Below are 18,372 nucleotides of genomic sequence, written 5' to 3' on the forward strand. Positions count from 1 at the left end.
TTGTAAACTCAGCCAGAAGTCTTGTAGGGGTGAACTGCTTCTCAAATTACAGGTCTATTTTCCCCATCAGCCTCTCTTTTTGCCATAAAAAAGGAAAAAGTTAAAAAAACAAAACTTTTCAGCATCACTGTGCTGGGAACAGAGACAGGAATGGAAGGAAGAATTTCAATCGTCTTTGTAAATGGTAAAAGGAGAGGAGTCAGCTACAGTACAAGCTGAACCTCGCTCGTCCATCATGCTCTGGACCAGACCAGTTCCAAAGGAGAGTTTTCCAAATCACGGAAGGTCAGTGTTTTCTGCAGCATTGCCTACACTTCCACTGCTTACTGTGCTTTTAGAGGACATTTAGGGGTAAATTAGAGGTAAATTAGAGCTAAACAGCAGCAGAGACACGGAGAGCCAGGACTAGCGGCTGTAAACAAACTTTATGGGACCGCGGGAAACTTGGTCACACCCATGAAAGGTAGACATCCGGTAACTAAAATCATTCTGGATAATGGATGATTCTGCATAAGAGTTCTGGACAAGAGAGGTTCAACCTGTACTAGTAAAGCTTGCTACCATGAAGAAACAAGCTGGCTTTCAACTTCCTGCTATACATTTCACAGCCATTGATACACAGTTCACATTGATGACTGGCAGTATGCCTCAGACATTCAAGACTTTACAGAAGTAGTATTTATTTAAATAGGAACACATTCCCAATAAGCAAAGTAGTAAATCAAGCACTCTGCACTGACAAACCCGCACCATACACTATGCAGATTCCTTAGGCATGCAAAGCTGCTCTCATATCCCTGTTTAACTCCCTGCTTCCACCCCAAAAAGCCACCCCTCCGAGATGTAGGGATGTTAAATATCAGTTAGATGAATAGTCGATTAACCTCATGAATTCTTTAAATGCAGGGAGGCAGCGGGAGTAGGTCCTGGACCCGGAGCAAGCCAGGTCTGAGCCAGGCTGCTGGCCAGCCTGCTAAAAAAATTTACTGGCAGGGGGCAGGAGGGGAAGAATGCCTGTAGTCTATAGCATTAACCTCTAAACTTTTGCTTCACTGTTAAGCCACTACACCATTACATCTTTACTGAGATGCGTACTGAGTTCCCAGTGAACCCTCTGTAGGTACCTCAGTGTAAAGCCTCCATGGAACTTGCTATCTCTTCATCCGCAAAACTTCAGAAACTCAGCAAAGCCTGAAAACTTTATCTTTAACTCACTGATTTAACTAGAAAAACAACAATGAGCAGTCCTGTGACACCTTAGAGCAGTGTTTCCCAATTGGTGCTCCGCAGAACCCTGGGGTTCTGCAAAACGAAAATAAGGGTTCAGTGAAAACTTGGCATTCCCCGGCCCCCTCTTAAAGAGACAGAGCCTTTTTGCAGCAGGGTCTTTTTTATTTTTGCTTGACAAATTGTGCAGTGGGTCTTTTTTTTCGGGGGGGGGGGGGAGAGGGGGGTCGTCAAATTTTACCCTAGCAACCCTAGGGGTTCCTTGAAATTCTTTCAAGATGAAAAGGGTTCCGTGGCCAAATAAAATTGGGAAACACTGCCTTAGAGACTAACAAATACGTATGTCATGAGCTTTTGTGGAACTGGAGTGGGAATTACAGAATCCAGAGTATATAGGCACTTCAGAACATTATCCTTCTCTGATTTCATCTTTCCCAGTGTTCTCAATTACAATGTCTTTTTACTATAACTCCTGCAATCACCAAGTGCACAAACATATTCAGCTAATGATATAAGAGCCCAGAGCTTCCAAATAGGAAATTAAGCCAAAACACTTGGATTATAGAGAAATAACACTTTACTTCTCCCTAATGTGAATATAGAAAACAACCACCACTACCCCTATTTCAAAGGGATAGGTTATTGGACAGATCAGTAAAGAGAGAACCATCCATTAAGTGCAAAAAGTGCCACTGCAGGAGAGAAATAAAACCTTTACAGATACAAAAGCATAGTGTAGAAGGTAACTGGATGAAGAGCTCATTTTATTGCAACAGATGAAAAGGAAGAAGGGATTAAGAAATGGCTCTGAAGTGTGCAGCATTTCACTAACTGGAAAATGGTGGCTACTGTTTTTATAGTGATCTTACCAACATAAAAGTGTACTGTCCACTGATAACTGCAATAAGATAAACTTATAAAAACATATCCAAGAATATAAGGGTTTTTTAAATCAACTTAAGTCACTTATTGGATGGATTTGTTGGACACTGTGGTAGTTACACTATGCATAAAGAGCGTTAGCAGGTTTGGCAATTTCCCAGGAAAAACTAGTTTAGGACAAGGCACTGGTAAATACCTTTTTAAACAGGAAAAACTGGTAAAAAAATCAATCCCATTAGTGTCCAGAAAGCACAGAATGGAGCTTTTCACACTGATATAGCAGGGCCTCTTCCTCAGTTTTGAATTTAAATATCCAAAGTTGGTCTTTACAGAATGCAGCATGACCAAATGGATCTGGACCGGTAGCCTCCAATTCTGTATGATGATTGCTTAGTGCTTCAGAGTCTCCAACTCTGTATTATCTCATTTTCATTTAATTAAAAGTTTGACATGTCAATATAATATTGAAAAAATAAATGAGTCCTAACACACATTAACTTCCGTGAGAAAATACTGAATGACAAGTGCGTTGTGCCCACAAAAGCTCATGATACCATCTACATTTTTTGTTAGTCTCTAGGACTCTAAGGACTATTCACTGTTATTTTAAGTTTTTTTTCAAAACAAACAAACTTTTTGATGTTCAGTGTTAGAGCTACATAGAATCATAGAATCATAGAATAATAGGACTGGAAGGGACCTCGAGAGGTCATCGAGTCCAGCCCCCCGCCCTCAAGGCAGGACCAAGCTCCGTCTACACCATCCCTGACAGATGTCTATCTAACATCTGAGGGTAACATCCACACAGTTTTTATTTATACATTAATCTACAAATCTATAGCCATATATAACCACAATCTGAACTTAGTAACTAAAGTTAAATATAATGTGAAGTGTATTAAGAAATGTTTAAAATAGGGGACTAATTAATTTTTCCTGGGGTGGCAAAAAAAACCCATTATTTTACCTGGTAAAAATCATGTCAAGTAAATCCCATCTCATCCCATCCCTGGGCTTTGGAAAAGAGCTACATAAAGTGTAGAAAAATACATGGGTTCCTTTCTGCAGAGGTAATACTGTATTTTAAGAGGCAACCTAGAAATCTGAAGAATGCACTTTGTTATCTTACTCTATTTCTCCTCATCCAGGGAAAATTATTTTGCTGAGACACTCAAAAACATAAAGCAGTGGTTCCCAACCTTTTCGAGCATGCGGACCCCTTTTCAATCTGTTACAATTTTACGGACCCCCCCCTAAGGGGAGCGGTGGGAAGCAGCAGCTAGCACATCCCTTGGCCCACGCTGCTTCCTCAGCTCTTGTTCCCATCTGTCCCCTGCCCATCCACGGAGGATACGGTGAGGGGGCTCTCGTGGCCAAAGGCAGCTTCTGCCCTGGCACTCTGCCCCTGGCCGGGCATGGAGCCCTGGGGGAGAGAAAAAAAGAAAAGGAAAAGTAAGGATTGGGCCCACCATGGGACTGAGGGGGAGGAGGGGGAAGGGAGAGGGTTGGAACATAAATGACACTGCAGCTGGCAGCAGGAGGACAAATGGTATCAAGATCCCATCCCAATGGCAGGAGGCAGCATGCGAGCAGTCAGTCACAAATGGTGACCCTGGGTGAGACTCAACTGGCAGAAAGTCCCAGGCTCATGGTAGGCCCAATCCTTACTTTTCTTTTCCTTTCCTAAACTTTCTATGGACCATGGATCACAGGTTGGGAACCACTGGTATATGGGAATATGGTATCAATGTAACGGATTAAAACTCTAATAGCATTAACAGTTACAAAGACAATGTACATTTTCTAGCATTTGTGAATTGAGACATTTCATGTCAGTGAAAAATCATAGAAATGAACTATTCTTAAAATATTTCAAGAGCTTTATATTTTTGCATACATTTTCACGACTAACACAGAATTGCACAGAAAGCTTTGACTGCAAACGCCTTCCAGTCCAGTCACTACAGATTATTCAGATTGCTTAAAAAAAAAAAAAAGGCACATGGCTGTCAAGTGGCCTAAAGTTTCAATTTATAAAGCAACCTAGCACCTTTGTGTGTGCCACAGGCCAGAGAATTAAACCCAAGGCTGTACAAGTGATTACTGAAACATCTTAACCAGAACAGTCTCAGTATATGTATATGTGACTTCAAAAGGGAATGGGGCTCAAAAGACTCTGGAGAGGGATTGGAGCTCCTTGTTTTCATCCTAGATTTTACGCCAAATCATTGGGTAGTCTTGAACTAGTACGTTGGCCACTCTCAGTTTTGTGTCTTCTGTAAGATGGGGAGTGTAACCGTTCCCTGCCTCTTTGTAAAGCACTTTAAATATGTGCAGCTCTTAGTGCATGAAGTTTTATAAGGAGAAGAGACAAGGGAGTAGAATAATTCCATGACAAGGCGTGGAGAGGGGAGCAAGAAGATTTTCAATCTAAGAAAAAGCTTTTTTAAAAAGACTTTGGGTAAGAGGAGTGGCTTTATAAAGTGCATGATTCTTCCATATATCTGAGAAAAACGCATTAATAGAGATTTGCACTTGGGCAGTTGAAGCATGAAATGGAGTTGGGAACAGTGTAATTATTACTGGCCATGTTGTCATTATCTGCCTGTTGGTCTGTCTAAATACATGCATAGTATCTTACACCTATGCCCCTCGGCTGACAAAAATGGGATTTTCAAAGGCACCCAACTCTCATTTGAAAAGTCTTTCATTACACAGGTCTCAGAAGTAGCCATGTTAGTCTGTTTCAGTAAAAATGTCAAGTTGGCACCTTAAAGACTAACAATTTTATTATGGCATAAGCGTTCATGAGTTGCAACTCACTTTATTAGATGCATGAAGGGAAAAAACATGTAGCAGGGAGTGTTTCAAGTGTTATAAATAGACACAAATCAGATATCAAGAAAGATAACATACAAAAACCAGTGGGAGAACACTAACTTCCCTTCAGTTGGAGATGGTGAAAATAGGCTTCCAGGTCACTGCAGAATTGTATCATGTGTATGGGGGATGATGGGGCAATCTCCCCAATATAGGACAGACTCTTTTGCCAAGCTAAGTATGTGGTTGGACAGATTAACAATGTTAGGTGAGTTGAGGGTACCATAACTGTAGTTCTCTTTAGCGTGTAGGAGTTTAGATAATTTATTGTCCTTTCTCTTCTGCAGGGAAGTAAAGTGAGTGATGTGGATAAATGAACACAAATCAGGCACCAGGAATGGCGAAACACAAAACATAAGAATAAGTGTAAAATAATGTACATTAGAAAACATAATCCCAACTATATACACACACAATATGATTGGCACTAATTTGGCTAAAACTACTCAAGAGAGACCTTGGAGTCATTGTGGATTATTCTCTGAAAACACCCACTAAGTGTGCAGCGGCCATCAAAAAAGAAAACAGAATGTTAGGAGTAATTAAAAAAGGAATAGAGAATAAGACAGAAAATATCTTCTTGACTCTATATAAAACCATGGTACGCCCACTTCCTGAATACTGCATATAGATGTGGTCGCCTCATCTCAAAAAAGATATATTGGCATTGGAAAAGTAACAAAAGGGCAACAAAAATTATTAGGGGTTTGGAACGGGTCCCATATGAAAAGAGATTAAAAAGACTTGTACTTTTCAGCTTTGAAAAGAGGAGACTAAGGGGGATATGATAGAGGTCTATAAAATCATGACTGTGTGGAAAAAGTGAATAAGGAAAAGTTATTAACTTATTCCCACAATATAAGAACTAGGAGTCACCAAATGAAATTAATAGGCAGCGGGTTTAAAACCAACAAAAGGAAGTTTTTCTTTACTCAGCGCATAGTCAACCTGTGGAACTCCTTGCCAAAGGATGAGGTGAAGGCTAGAACTTTAACAGGGTTAAAAAAAAGATAACACATTCATAGGGTGCATCTAGACTGGCAAGATTTTGCTTTTGCGCAAAAACTTGCCAGCTGTCTACACTGGCCGCTTGAATTTGCGCAAGAGCACTGACATTCTAATGTAAGAATTCAGTGCTTCTTGCGCAAATACTTTAATGCTCCTGCTCAGGAATAAGTCCTCTTGCGCAAGAGGGCCAGTGTGGACAGGCACCTTAATTTTTTTGCGCAAGAAAGCCCGATGGCTAAAATGGCCACCAGAGCTTTCTTGTGCAAAAGCTTTTCCATTAAAAGTATTTCCGCAAAATCATGCCAGTCTAGACGTAGCCATAGAGGTTAGGTCCATCAACGGCTATTAGCCAGGATGGGAAGGAATGGTGTCCCTAGCCTCTGTTTCTCTGGAAGTGGGTGACAGGGGAGGGATCACGGGAGGGATCACGTGAGGATTACTTGTTGTGATCCCTCCCTCTGGGACATCTGGTACTGGCCACTGTTGGAAGACAGGATACTGGGTTAGATGGACCTTTGGTCTGACCCAATATGGCTGTTCTTATGTTCTTACTTCTGTCTGTCCTTCTATACAACTTTGTTTGATTTATGTTGTTCCTGTGTTTTAATACAATATATAAATTTTAAATCATCTTTAGCAACAGGGGCAGGGAGAGAAGGGGAGTGTGTCTCAAATTTTAAGACCTCCTGATCTGGAGTACACAATCTTTACCTTTTCCTCTTTTTAACTATTTTTAATTCAAGTGGTCTACACATGAGCAGTCCAAATCACCTACGAAACTAGGTGGAAGGAAGGGCGTTCACAGCTGAACTTCATCTGTTAACAGAAAGTTGCATTTCAATGCTGTAATGGCTTGTATTACTAAGGACACCTCATTGTTTGAGCAGGCTATGGGTTTAGGTGTATGCCACATACAAGGCAATTTGGCAGTTTTTTTGAACTCTGCAGCCAGTGTATTAGGCACAAACCTCACAAACACTATAACACTCACACAAAGCTATGATGTAAAACAAAGTGCTGCTTTCCTGATACAAAAAGTGATGTGAAGCAGTACATTTCATTCCATGACCAGCTGTGGCTAACCAAGTTTGCAGCTGATGTGAGACAACCCAGACCAGTGACAGGTAACAAGATACCATGTTTGATACAGAGCGTATGTCTACACTGCAATGAAAAAAGTTGACCCAGATCAGCTGATCCAGGTTCCCAGGACTCAGGCTGCTTGGCTATAAAACTAGTGTAGATGCTCTGGCTATCTGATTAGAGCTCTGGAGCCTTCCCTTCTTATGTTTCAGCATCTGGCCTCTATGGGCACTCTGCTAATCAGCTGGGCAGATTTAACTCTCCTCTGAGTGGCAGCACAAGCACACAGCTTATAGGGAACACTGCCTGTGACATGACCTCATTTTTCTAGAGCCTAGTAAGTGAATAAAAAGCGGTAAGTAACTGAATGGGTACATTCACTATACCCACTGTATGTATGTCATCACAGAAGTGTTAAGGGTCTGAATGCCTTAAACAGCATGTACAGCACCTGCCTTATTTCTCAAAATGCTTTTGGCTTTCAAAATCTACCACAAAGGAAAAAAGCTGGTTGGGCCCAATCCTGAAAGGCAATAACTGCCTCCAGCATACTGCTGAGCACCTTCAGTTTCCATTGAGAACAATGGGACTGGAGGATGCTCAATATCACCCAAAATCAAGTCCACTGTCAATGGGAAAGATTCATGTTTTCAAACTGACTATATAAAAAAACGCACAGCACCACAGTATCTCACAAAGTTACATTAGTTATAGGGAGCAGGGAACAGACTTCAGATGTCTGCTTCCATATCAAGATAAAGCAAGATGTCAAACTGCAGCCTTGACTTGAGCAGAGATGCTCTGCAAGTGGGGTGGTACTAACTACCTTCCCCCAAAGTGTTATTAATCTGTACCATCGCTTGTAGGAAGTAGTCTGCGCTTAGGTTAAGGGGGAAAAAATAACCAGAATCCTGATCTGTCACCTACCTTCTAGCAAAGCTGTGGATCTTTCATCATATGCACTCAGAATAATGCAAGCCAACAGACACTACAGGTTGAGTTGTTATCCTTGTACTATACTTCAACTTATGTCAAAATAGCGTACGTAATATTTTCTCCACAACAAGCTTGCTTAATCTCGGTAGGCAAATCAAGAACTTGGTGATCAATAGCAAACAAATGTAACCAGAAAGCATCGTTAGTTGCACAATAAATATCTATTTAACTAGGGATGTTAAAGAGCGATTAATGAGGTAACCATGTCATTGTTAAAAATCTTAGCAGTTACATGGTTACCGGCTGTGGGCTCTGCAGTACAAAGCTTATACCGCAGAGCCTTCAGCGCAGCTGGCTCCCTGGGAGTGGGGCCATCAGCCAGTGTGCATTGGGAGCTGGCTTCTGGCTGTCAGCCCCACTCCTAAGAGCCAGCTGCACTGTGGACACTCCAATATATGCTTTATATGAGGGGTGGCCAACCTGAGGCTCACGAGCCACATGCGGCTCTTCAAAGGAAAAATTGCAGCTCCTGCACCCGCGGCTCTTCTCATGGTCCCCAGCTCTGACCCTTTTCCCCCTTGCCGGGCAGTGCGCCGCTTGGCGCAGCGAGAGCTGACAGTGCGGCCGATAGAAGCCTGCTTGGGCTACACGCAGCTCTTAAAGGGGCAGCAGGTTTTTTTTTGGTTCAACTTTTTTCCATCGGTTCTTTGCGTTGTATCCACCACTATTTTGGGTTGGCCACACCTGCTTTATACAGAGGAGCCTGCAGTGCAGGGTGGCAGCCAGCTCCCAGCACACAACAGGTCCCGGCCCCAATCCCAGCACACAACCGTTACGGTAGCTGATAAATTCATGCTTATCAGTTAGCCACTTGAACAGTTATACTGTTACATCCCTGTATTTAACACAACCAAACCTGAGAATACAGAGTATCATAGGCATTTACGTGGCACCCACCATTACAGTACATGGGTTTGCTTTGTAGGATTCAGCGAAGATCAGTACAGTGATCATATACTTATGGTTACGTAGTAAAGCCACATTTTCTGGATTCACTTAGTTTTATGGATGTGAACATGTAACAGGTTAACAGAATAATGCATACTGGGTACTGGTAACCGGTACCCAGGAGCAGCCCCCTGCTCAAAGCCTGCTGTGGGAGGAGAGCTGCCCCAGGGGGGTGGGAGCTGGTGGCAACTCAGCCCCAGATAGTCAGTTAACCAGTTAAATGTTGAGTTAACTGGTTAAATATTAGTAGGGATGTAAAATCCCTATTAATCAGTTAACCTAAGTACTTCACGAAATGGCCCTGCGAGGCTGCAACTCTTCTACAAATCTTATTCAAGTCCAATTTGGGTCACAATTATGCAATTTCTCAGGAATCATTTCCCTCAAAACACAACCCTCCCACTTAATTTAGACACAAAAAAAAAAAAAAAAAAAAAAAAAAAACACACCACACCCCATACCACAACAACCCCATCCTGAAAGTACCACAATTAGATGGCATTGGAAAATGCAGAGAGCCTGTTAGGGGTCAAGTTTGAGGTACAATGAGAACTTTATAGAAACTATATATTTTAAACTTGTACTAGCCGAGCTGTGTTGGGAGGACTGCACAGCCCCTGTCCACAGCATACATGGCTAAATTCAGAGCTCTAAGGTTAAGTATCCCCTTCAATTGACTTGAAAATGGAAATTCAAGAGACTAAGTCACACACACAAAAATCACAGATGATTTACAAGTGTCTCCTTGACTCACACAGCTGACTCAAAACAGCACACTACATTTTGCCTTTTAAATCTGCCAGCAACACAGTACTTTTTTGTACTTTGCTATAAGAAGTCTGAGCATTAGACTCATAAAAACCAACTGCAGTACATCATGACACGCTGCCCAAAACCAAGGACAACAGGATGATATGAACAGGAAATAAAATGATTTGCTGTGTTAGAGGGCTCAGTGTGCTCTTAATACTCCCCTAATAGAGTTAGTGTTGGATATTAGAGAGAACACAGTCTGTTAAAACAGAGGGCTGGGAGTTCAGACTCCCGAGTTCTAGTCTCTTCTCTGACACTCACTTGTTGCAGGGTCTCATTATTTCATTACACTGGGTTTTTTGTCATCTGTAACATAGGTCTCAATCACAGAGGGGAGGCAAGACCTAATTCTGAAGAGTGCGTTGAAATCTTTTGATAAATTATAGAAGCTTTTCCTACCTAGAAATGGAAGGCAAGATTCTGAACCCATTGAAATAAATGGTGAAGCTTCCCACTGATAATGATGGGGACAGGATTTCACCAAATTCTTCTTCTCAACAGGTTACTAATGAGCATGAAAAATGCCAACAACTGTCTAATGACACAGTTGTCAGAACAGATGATAGAGGGAGCATGTGCCTTCAAATATGGTGCCTCTGAGATCAGCTGTCTCTTACAAGAGGTGTTTTACCTGCTTTCTAGGAGTAGCACATTCCACAAGACGAGCCATCAGAGCAGGCTAAGAGGCAGGGATATGGTCCCCCAAGTGGAGAAGGAGCGGGTGCTTGAGCTTCCCCGTTTACTTTCAGACTTAACGCTGCAATAACTATATTAGTAGCATCAAAAAGTTACATATCTGAATCCATGAACTCTTGGGTTCCATTTACAATGCCACAGCCATCCACTTGCCGTAAAGATAGCCAGTAATTCTGTTGCTCAGTGGCTTAAGAGTAAAATAAAAATTGAATTTGTGAAAGGAAAGCTGACACTGTTATTTTAAGTTGTACTGTGTATTTTTCTCCTGGTTCCTGAGCAGATCTCAAACTATTCTGGGACAAATTCTTCACAAAAGCTGACACACAGTCCAATGACATGCTTAAGGTAAAAGCATGGACTAAAAAAAACAAACCAAACCAAAAAACATCCCAATCTGTTGTTAGACAGTGGGCTAAATTGTGATTATTTTACCAAGAAAGCATGAGGTTATAAAAAATATCAAATAGGAAATACACCTCTAATCATCAAGGTTTCTTTTGGGGCAAAATACCTTGCATCTTTTCGAAGCCACATTAAATTGTGTTTGACCCAAGACTGTCCTTTTGGAATTCAGAAATATACGAACAAAATTCAGGAGCTATTACAGGCAGTCCCCGAGTTACGTAGATCCGACGTAAGTCGGATCCCTACATACAAACGGGGCTTTTCTCGCTGCGGAGGACGCGGGCGGCTGGACCACTCAGACGTGCCGCGGTCCCGCCGCCCGCGTCCTCCACGGCGAGAAAAGCTGCTCCGCGTCTCCCTGGTCTGCTGGAGGGCCCCCCCTCAGCAGACCAGGGAGATGCGGAGCAAAGCCGCAGAGGACGCAGGCAGCGGGACCGCGGCGCGTCTCGGCGGTCCTGCCGCCCGCGTCTCCCTGGTCTGCTGGTGGGGGGCGCACAGCTAGTGCGCCGCCCCCCCCCCCCCCCCCCCAGCAGACCAGGCTTTTCTCGCCGACGCCTGGGGTAGAGCAGCTGGGGCGCTGCCGGGTTGGTCCCGCAGCGCTGCTCCTTGGCGCTACTGGACCAACCAGGCAGCACTCCCGCTGCTCTGCCCCAGGCGTCCCCAAGTCAGCCGCTGCTGAAACTGACCAGGGAAAGATTGTTTGGTTATTTCATTTGCCAAAGGTAATTGAAGCAGATATTTATGAAGTCATTGGAAGGTAAAAGCTATCTCCAATTCAACAGATTAGTCATTAATATTGGGAGGATTTCCTTGCCATGCTGTATTAGTAGGAGAACATCTCCAGACAGACATTTACATTGTTTTATTTAACTAAAACAACATTCTGTATTCTGGATATTTTTCTTCAACAACAAACATAATATTTTTTTAAAAAAATCTATATGCTTGTTTTGTTAACTAAAACAGAGACTCTGTGTACACAAATTTGCAGAAGAACAATAGGGCTGAGGTCTGTTATTTCTCACCTCTATATATTATTTATTTTAAAACATTTTTGCTGTTAACAAGCATGTTATCTCTGGATATACAAATCCATAGTTTGAGAACTGCAAAACTAAGTATTTCTGATGGTATCTTCTAGACTGAGCACTGACTCCCATTGGGTAGACAGAAAGATTAACCTAAATAATCTATACATAAGCCTCTGGAACCCCATAAAATTGGGTCCCTAATACATGAACTATTGGAAGTAATTTACAAAACTTTTCTTAAACATTACATGAATACATTGTTTCAAATTTATAATCCCTATTCCATGATGAGATATCTTTGAGCTATACCGTATCTGAATCGAAACTATGTTTAGATTGTTTGAGGAAAAAACCTTTATCAAAAAAATCTGATTTAAATCAAAAATCCAATTTTTTACACAAAATCATTGATTTTTATCCACCCTCCCTACATTCCATATTTTATGGGATAGAGTTATTTTTATTGATTTTGGTTCTCTCAACTCTGTTCCTCCATTCATTCAAAGGACAGATGTTATCAGAATGTCTCCAATCACATTTTCCAACAGTTTCCAATACAACTTTGAGATGCGAGGGCTATAGCTCATAATCAAAGACAATATTTCAACCTCCCTGTGATGGGCCGCCCACGGCCCGCACGCTGGACAGCCAGTACCGCCAGGAGATGAGCGGGGCCACTGGCAGAACACCCCTGCGCCCCGGGGCTGCCGGAGAATGGCGGCGGGGCTGGAACCTGCCATCACGCCTGCGCTGTAGGGAGGCCGCAGGCCCCTCCCATGGGGTGGCGCAAGGAGGGGCCGGCGCCATGAGTGGCAGCTGGGACGTGGCTGGGAAAGCCGCTGGGTCACTGGGGGGGGAGGGCGGGACCTCCGGCCCGCGTAGGAACCGGCGGGCTCTTTCAAAAGGGCCCGCCGGCATAGAGCAGGGGGACAACCTCCTCCATGGCAGGTAGAGGAGGACCGGGGCAAAGGACGGACCGGGTGCACACCCAAGACTGGCAGGCGGCCCGGCCCTGGCCCTGGCGCCCCTGGGACGGCCCCCGCAGCTGGCGGGCGGCCAGCCCAGGGTCTTAGGTCGGGCAGGACAACCCTCGCTGTCCCCGGGGGGGGGCGACCTGGCAGGGACAAGACGAGGGAACGGATCTCCAGGAGAAGCATCGCGGAGCACCCCGAGCAACGAACAGCAGACTCTCGGTAGGCACAGGGGGCCAGCAGGCGGGCTCCGGAGGAAGCAGCCGGGGGGGGGGTCCTTGTGGCACCCGTGGGCAGACGTATTACGGGAGTGATTCCCCCCCCACCGTCTGCCGTGCAGGGGCGATGGTGAACCCCTGCACTTAGGGCCCCAGACTGGGCCCCGGAGAGAGGGTGGGCCCGGGTCTCCTTCCCACTACCCCTTTACCTCACAACCCCCTCCATCTCAGAATGCATGCAAATGTGCGGTTGCACCGGCCAGACGCCCGGGAGAGGGTTGGCCAGGTTAGCCTCTCGGAGAGGCCAAACTCGGGGTGCAGAGGGCCCCCCCTCCGCTAAGCTGGGGCACAGATGGCGGGTCTGCTGAATCCCACTCCCCCCCCCGTGCTCCGCAGAGAGGGGGGGTGATCGCACCCCACCTACCGGGCCTGGAACTGGGAACGAAGGGGTTTGCTGAGCCCCCCTACTTGACCGGTAGGGGGTGATCGCACCCTGCGACTCGTCCACACTCCCTCAACATTTGCTTCTCACCAATGAGCTTCAAGGGTCTGGCTCCACATATGAATTCATCTTAAGGCACAAATGCAGGTTTCTTCTGAGTCAGGAAGTTTGCCAATTTCAATTTATTGAAGCCAGTTTAATTAGAAGTTACTATCAGACGGTTAACGTCCCTTTACTGTTGTCCGTATCACTTAAAAATAGGTCTTTTCATATGCAAGAGTTCAGTTAAATTCTATCAAGTGACAAGTCACTATGAAGATACCCTTACAGCACCCAACCTGTTACATTTCAAGGACAAAATATCTTGCACTATAAACATACAGGTCACCCATTATAGGTTATAACAGCAAATTCTAGAGAAAAAAAATACAGCCAATCTGTTCCCCTGGGAGAAAAAAAACAACTCTTACCACTATTTTCCCCACAAAGCTAATTCTAATGATCTCTTCATCTCCTGTTTCCATCACATATATTGGAGATGGGATGACACTCAGACTGAAAAGAGCAGGTAGAAACATTAACCCCGTGTTCAACAACCTGTCGATCGCGATCGACAGGTCAATTGGCAAGCCCGGACCAGTCAATAGTGAAGTGTTCGGGGGACCCACATACACATCCTCCCACCCCAAAGAAGCCCCACTACCTACCTCCAGCAATGAGGGAGGTAGTGCCAGATTCTTGCAGGATGGACGGAAGTCCAGCAGCTGTGCACTACTTCTGGGGTTTGAGGAAGTACACAAGCTGCTCCCCCTCCCCCAAACAGCTGACGCCATACCACAAAGCAGGTCTGTGGGGCGCCAGGGACATTCTGCTCTCGGGGGAGGTAGGAGTCCCCAGAGGAAGTGCAGGTCGGGGCTTCCCTTCTTCATGCGGGGGGGAAGGGGGGATGAAGGGGTGTTAGAAGTCCCGAGAAGAGGCACGCAACCCGGACTTCCCTCCTCTGCGAGGGAGGAGTCCCCAGAGGAGGCGTGGGCTGGGGACTCCCTGTCCCCTGCAGCAGAACACACTGGCATCCTGTCCTCTGACCCTCTGTCCCCTGCCACAGAACCCACAGGCACCCTGTCCCTACTACCATGTCCTCTGCTCCACCACCACAGTTGGGGCCACAGTGAGGGGGGTGTGTATGGAGCAACCAGCTGAAATCTACTCGCCAGGGGCGAGTAGATTCAGTGGTTTGTCGAGCCCTGATTATAACACTTCTGAATGCTCCCCCCCCCCCCGACCCTAGATCTGAACCTATCATAAACTGGAACCCCCTGTCCTGAGCCTCTCACATCCCCAAATTCCTGCAGCCCCTCATCTTCAGTCTTCTACCACAACACTCCTGCACCATCCACACACCTTCAAATCTGCACCATCCATACACTGCCCATCTTACTCCCAATCTCCCTGCCCTGAGCCCCTCACATACTCCAACTCAAACTCCTGCACCCTCACATTCACATGCATGTGGGTTGCTCAGTACCCCAACCCCAACCCTCCCCATCCTGGAGCCCTCTCCCTGAGCCAGCATCCCCTTCTCCACCTCTTCCTGCATCCAAATTCCCTCCCTGACCCTGCACCTCTCACCCCTTCCCACACCCAAATCCCTCATTCCCACCCCAGAGCCCACACATCCTGCCTCAACCCAGTGAAGGTATGGCTACACTGCAGGAGATTTTCCGGTATTCCAGAGGTATCCCGGAAAAACTCTTCTGTGTCCAGAGATGCATTTGTTCTTCCGCTTTTTTTTAGCGGAACAGCAAACATGACATTTTGGTAACCCCTGTATTCCTCGTTCCATGAGGAATAAGGGGGCATCCAAAAGAAGGTTTTTTTCTGACATTTGGCCCAATCTAGACAGAATCGGAAAAAAAAGCAGCAGTGTACCAGTACCCTGAGAGTGTATAAGGGCTGGGGATAGCAAGTGATGGAGAGGAGAACAGAAGGCGGGGCTTCAAGGAGGGGGTGGGGTTTTGGGGGGAGATGGATGGGGCGGTTGATCTTGGCTTGTTCTGACATTTAAGAGTGACCTTGGACGTAAAAAGGCTGGAGACCACTGCATTAACCCAACCAAAGGCAGGAAGGGAAGAGTATCTGTGCCAGTATTCTAGATCACACAACTTTCTACAGTCACACACAAGGATACAGAATTCTTTGCTACTGTATTATTATTGTTACAGTTCTTTTCATTCTGCTAGTTTTTAAGGTGCCTCAGAACTCTTCACTTTTTCACAGATCCAGACTAACAAGACTACCCCCCTCTGAGACTTGAGACCCTGTACAGTAATTCTGAAGACCTGTCCAACAGAAAACTATCCCAACTGGCGTTGACTGTGTGAACTGCTGACAGAAAAGTAGGATTTTCTACATTCACAAAGTTCCATTAAAAACACACACACACCCACACCCACCCACCATTACAAAACATGATGCTACAATCCTTCAGCTGTGGTCTCAAATACCTCAACTCTGCTCCCATTTTCATCAATTTGCATCCTACTGTAAACTTAATAGCTCTAGTATTAGTTATAAATAAATCTACACTTATTAACATGCAAGTTTAAATGACTAACTCTGGAGAGTCAATATTTAATAACTGGACTGAAAGTTTGACAAAATATGGCCATGCTGCTGCTAGTCTTGTATACTAAATCCTGTATTACCCAGTTAAGAGTTATCCGAAACTCCCTATTATCCAAAACAGAAAGAAGTCTTAAGTTATATAGTACAAGGAAAATGCGCTCACTCACCCAAACTTATAGTCAACATCTCTGAGACATCTGGATTATCAAGTGTGCTCCACAGCCTTCAGTAATCATAGTTTATAACACTGTCCAACCCGGCCTACCCTCAAAATACCAATCAAATGGATCAACATTAGAAGTAAAGTGTTGGTTTAATTTTTTTAAAAAGCACTACAAGAAAACAGGTACAGAATCCACTTGTCTCATCAGTGATTTTCCCCTAGCCATAAAAAACTGGCGCTCCTGAGGCAGCTAAAGGAAGCTGGAAGAGCCTCTTCAGAGATGGTGCTTTACTTTTTTGTCCCAAAAGAAAATCAGAAGACAAAAATAAAATGAAAAAACAAAACAAAACAAATAAAATCATCTAGTTATAGCTATAGAACTTGTCCATTAGTGCTAGTTAAGAGTTGCACTTACGCCTTCTGATAAATCTCCTGTAGCTTGGTGACAGGTTAACAGTACTTGCAAGTGAAATCTTCATTGGAGTGGAACATCTTGAAGCCTCTTATGTTAAACTTTAACTAGAGAACCTAAAGCTAGCAATATTATGTTCTTATGGCCCCAAATTCCATTTGCTTTACCCAATATTTAAAGAAGAAAAAGCCTGTTTTTAAATGACAAGCACAGAAGACACACCAGATCCTCTGGTCTATCCATATAGCAGAGTCACAGGTTAAGTTGCAAAGCTGATGTGTCACTAATAACAAACCAAAGAATACAGCTGTTCTCTAGTGTCTTTATCACACGTCAATTGTTTAGCAACACAGCAATCCCCAATAGATCATCTAGGTTGCATTTGATAAGATTATTTCAACACCACCAGACAACCTGAGAATTACACAGGCTATATTCCGAGTTAATAAACTACTCACCCTTGTGGTTTGTAGAGGTACCAGACACAGAATACATGTAACAGTTTTTTTTGGTAATATATATATAACATTTTTACTCTGATATCATGCATTTATCTTGATGAAAAAAAACACATTACTTCCTCCAGTGTACTTATTTCTACCATTCACACTACAATATTTCTAATTCCAGAATGAGTTCTTTACAATGTTCTTCACGAAACTGTGGCTGTATAAATTGTTAACAGGGGCACTGTCAGCTTATATTTGGTTCAAAGTTTAAATTCTGTAAAAATTCTAAATTTATCAACACATGGTTTTATTTTGAATCCAACTGAAACCATTTTAAAATAAACATTTCCCACTCAGTATTTGAAATGTAAACATTACAAAAGAAAGACCCTGAAAAAGAAACTGGATAGTACACAAAAATGAAAGTGACTACACTGATTTTGTGTGTCCCAGCAAAGAAGTCAGAAGCTAAAGAACACGTCACCCACGTGAACTGGAATTCTGATGCTTCAATTTTGAATAACTTATGGTCCTTTCAGACACTTTCTCAGAGCAAAGCACCCAGCTACAGGAGCTCTTGGGCTGTTGCTGCTGTCCCTTGCTGGTACCTAAGAGCTATAGTGGAGCAGAGGCTGCATACCAGTAACAGGGTGCAACCCACACACTCACCAGCTGCTACCTAGAGTGAAGTCTGTGCTCATACACGTATGATTTTTAATTTGAGGATGCCTTCTAATTAAATGTTTAAAATGAGCCACTTTAAAGCTTGCTTTGAAACCTTCAAAAAAACAAACAAACAAACCACCAATACCATCTAGTTAAAAAAAACAACACACCCTTGGTCTGTTAGTTAACACTACCACTTCCCACCACTGCTATGTTCTTCAAATATATCACTGAAGTTCAAGATGGAAAGTTAACTATCAGGTGAGCTGCTCCAAATCCTGGCCACTGTTTCTCATTGCTGACACATCTCAGGGACTCATCCAATCTGTAGAACATACATTCATGTGTATTTCCACAGCTTCCCTTGTGAGACGAGGCCACAGCATGGCATCTGTCAAAGTCAGAAAGTTTCTTCCCGACAGTCAAGCTACATTTTCCCTTTCTCGATTTCATCCCA

General features: G+C 44.0%; 1 protein-coding gene across 1 annotated transcript in view; it reads right to left on the reverse strand.

Moving 5' to 3' along the window:
* XPO7 (exportin 7) overlaps window positions 1-14,507 on the reverse strand; it is an 86,460-nt gene extending 71,953 nt beyond the window's left edge. The window contains exon 1 of the mRNA XM_014579740.3: window positions 14,308-14,507. Coding sequence (XP_014435226.1) covers window positions 14,308-14,433 — 126 coding nt within the window. The 5' untranslated portion in view covers window positions 14,434-14,507. The remainder of the gene's footprint in view (window positions 1-14,307) is intronic.
* Window positions 14,508-18,372: the final 3,865 nt, after the last annotated feature.

Source organism: Pelodiscus sinensis, chromosome 28 (assembly GCF_049634645.1).
Source record: "Pelodiscus sinensis isolate JC-2024 chromosome 28, ASM4963464v1, whole genome shotgun sequence".
Classification (NCBI taxonomy): Eukaryota; Metazoa; Chordata; order Testudines; family Trionychidae; genus Pelodiscus; species Pelodiscus sinensis.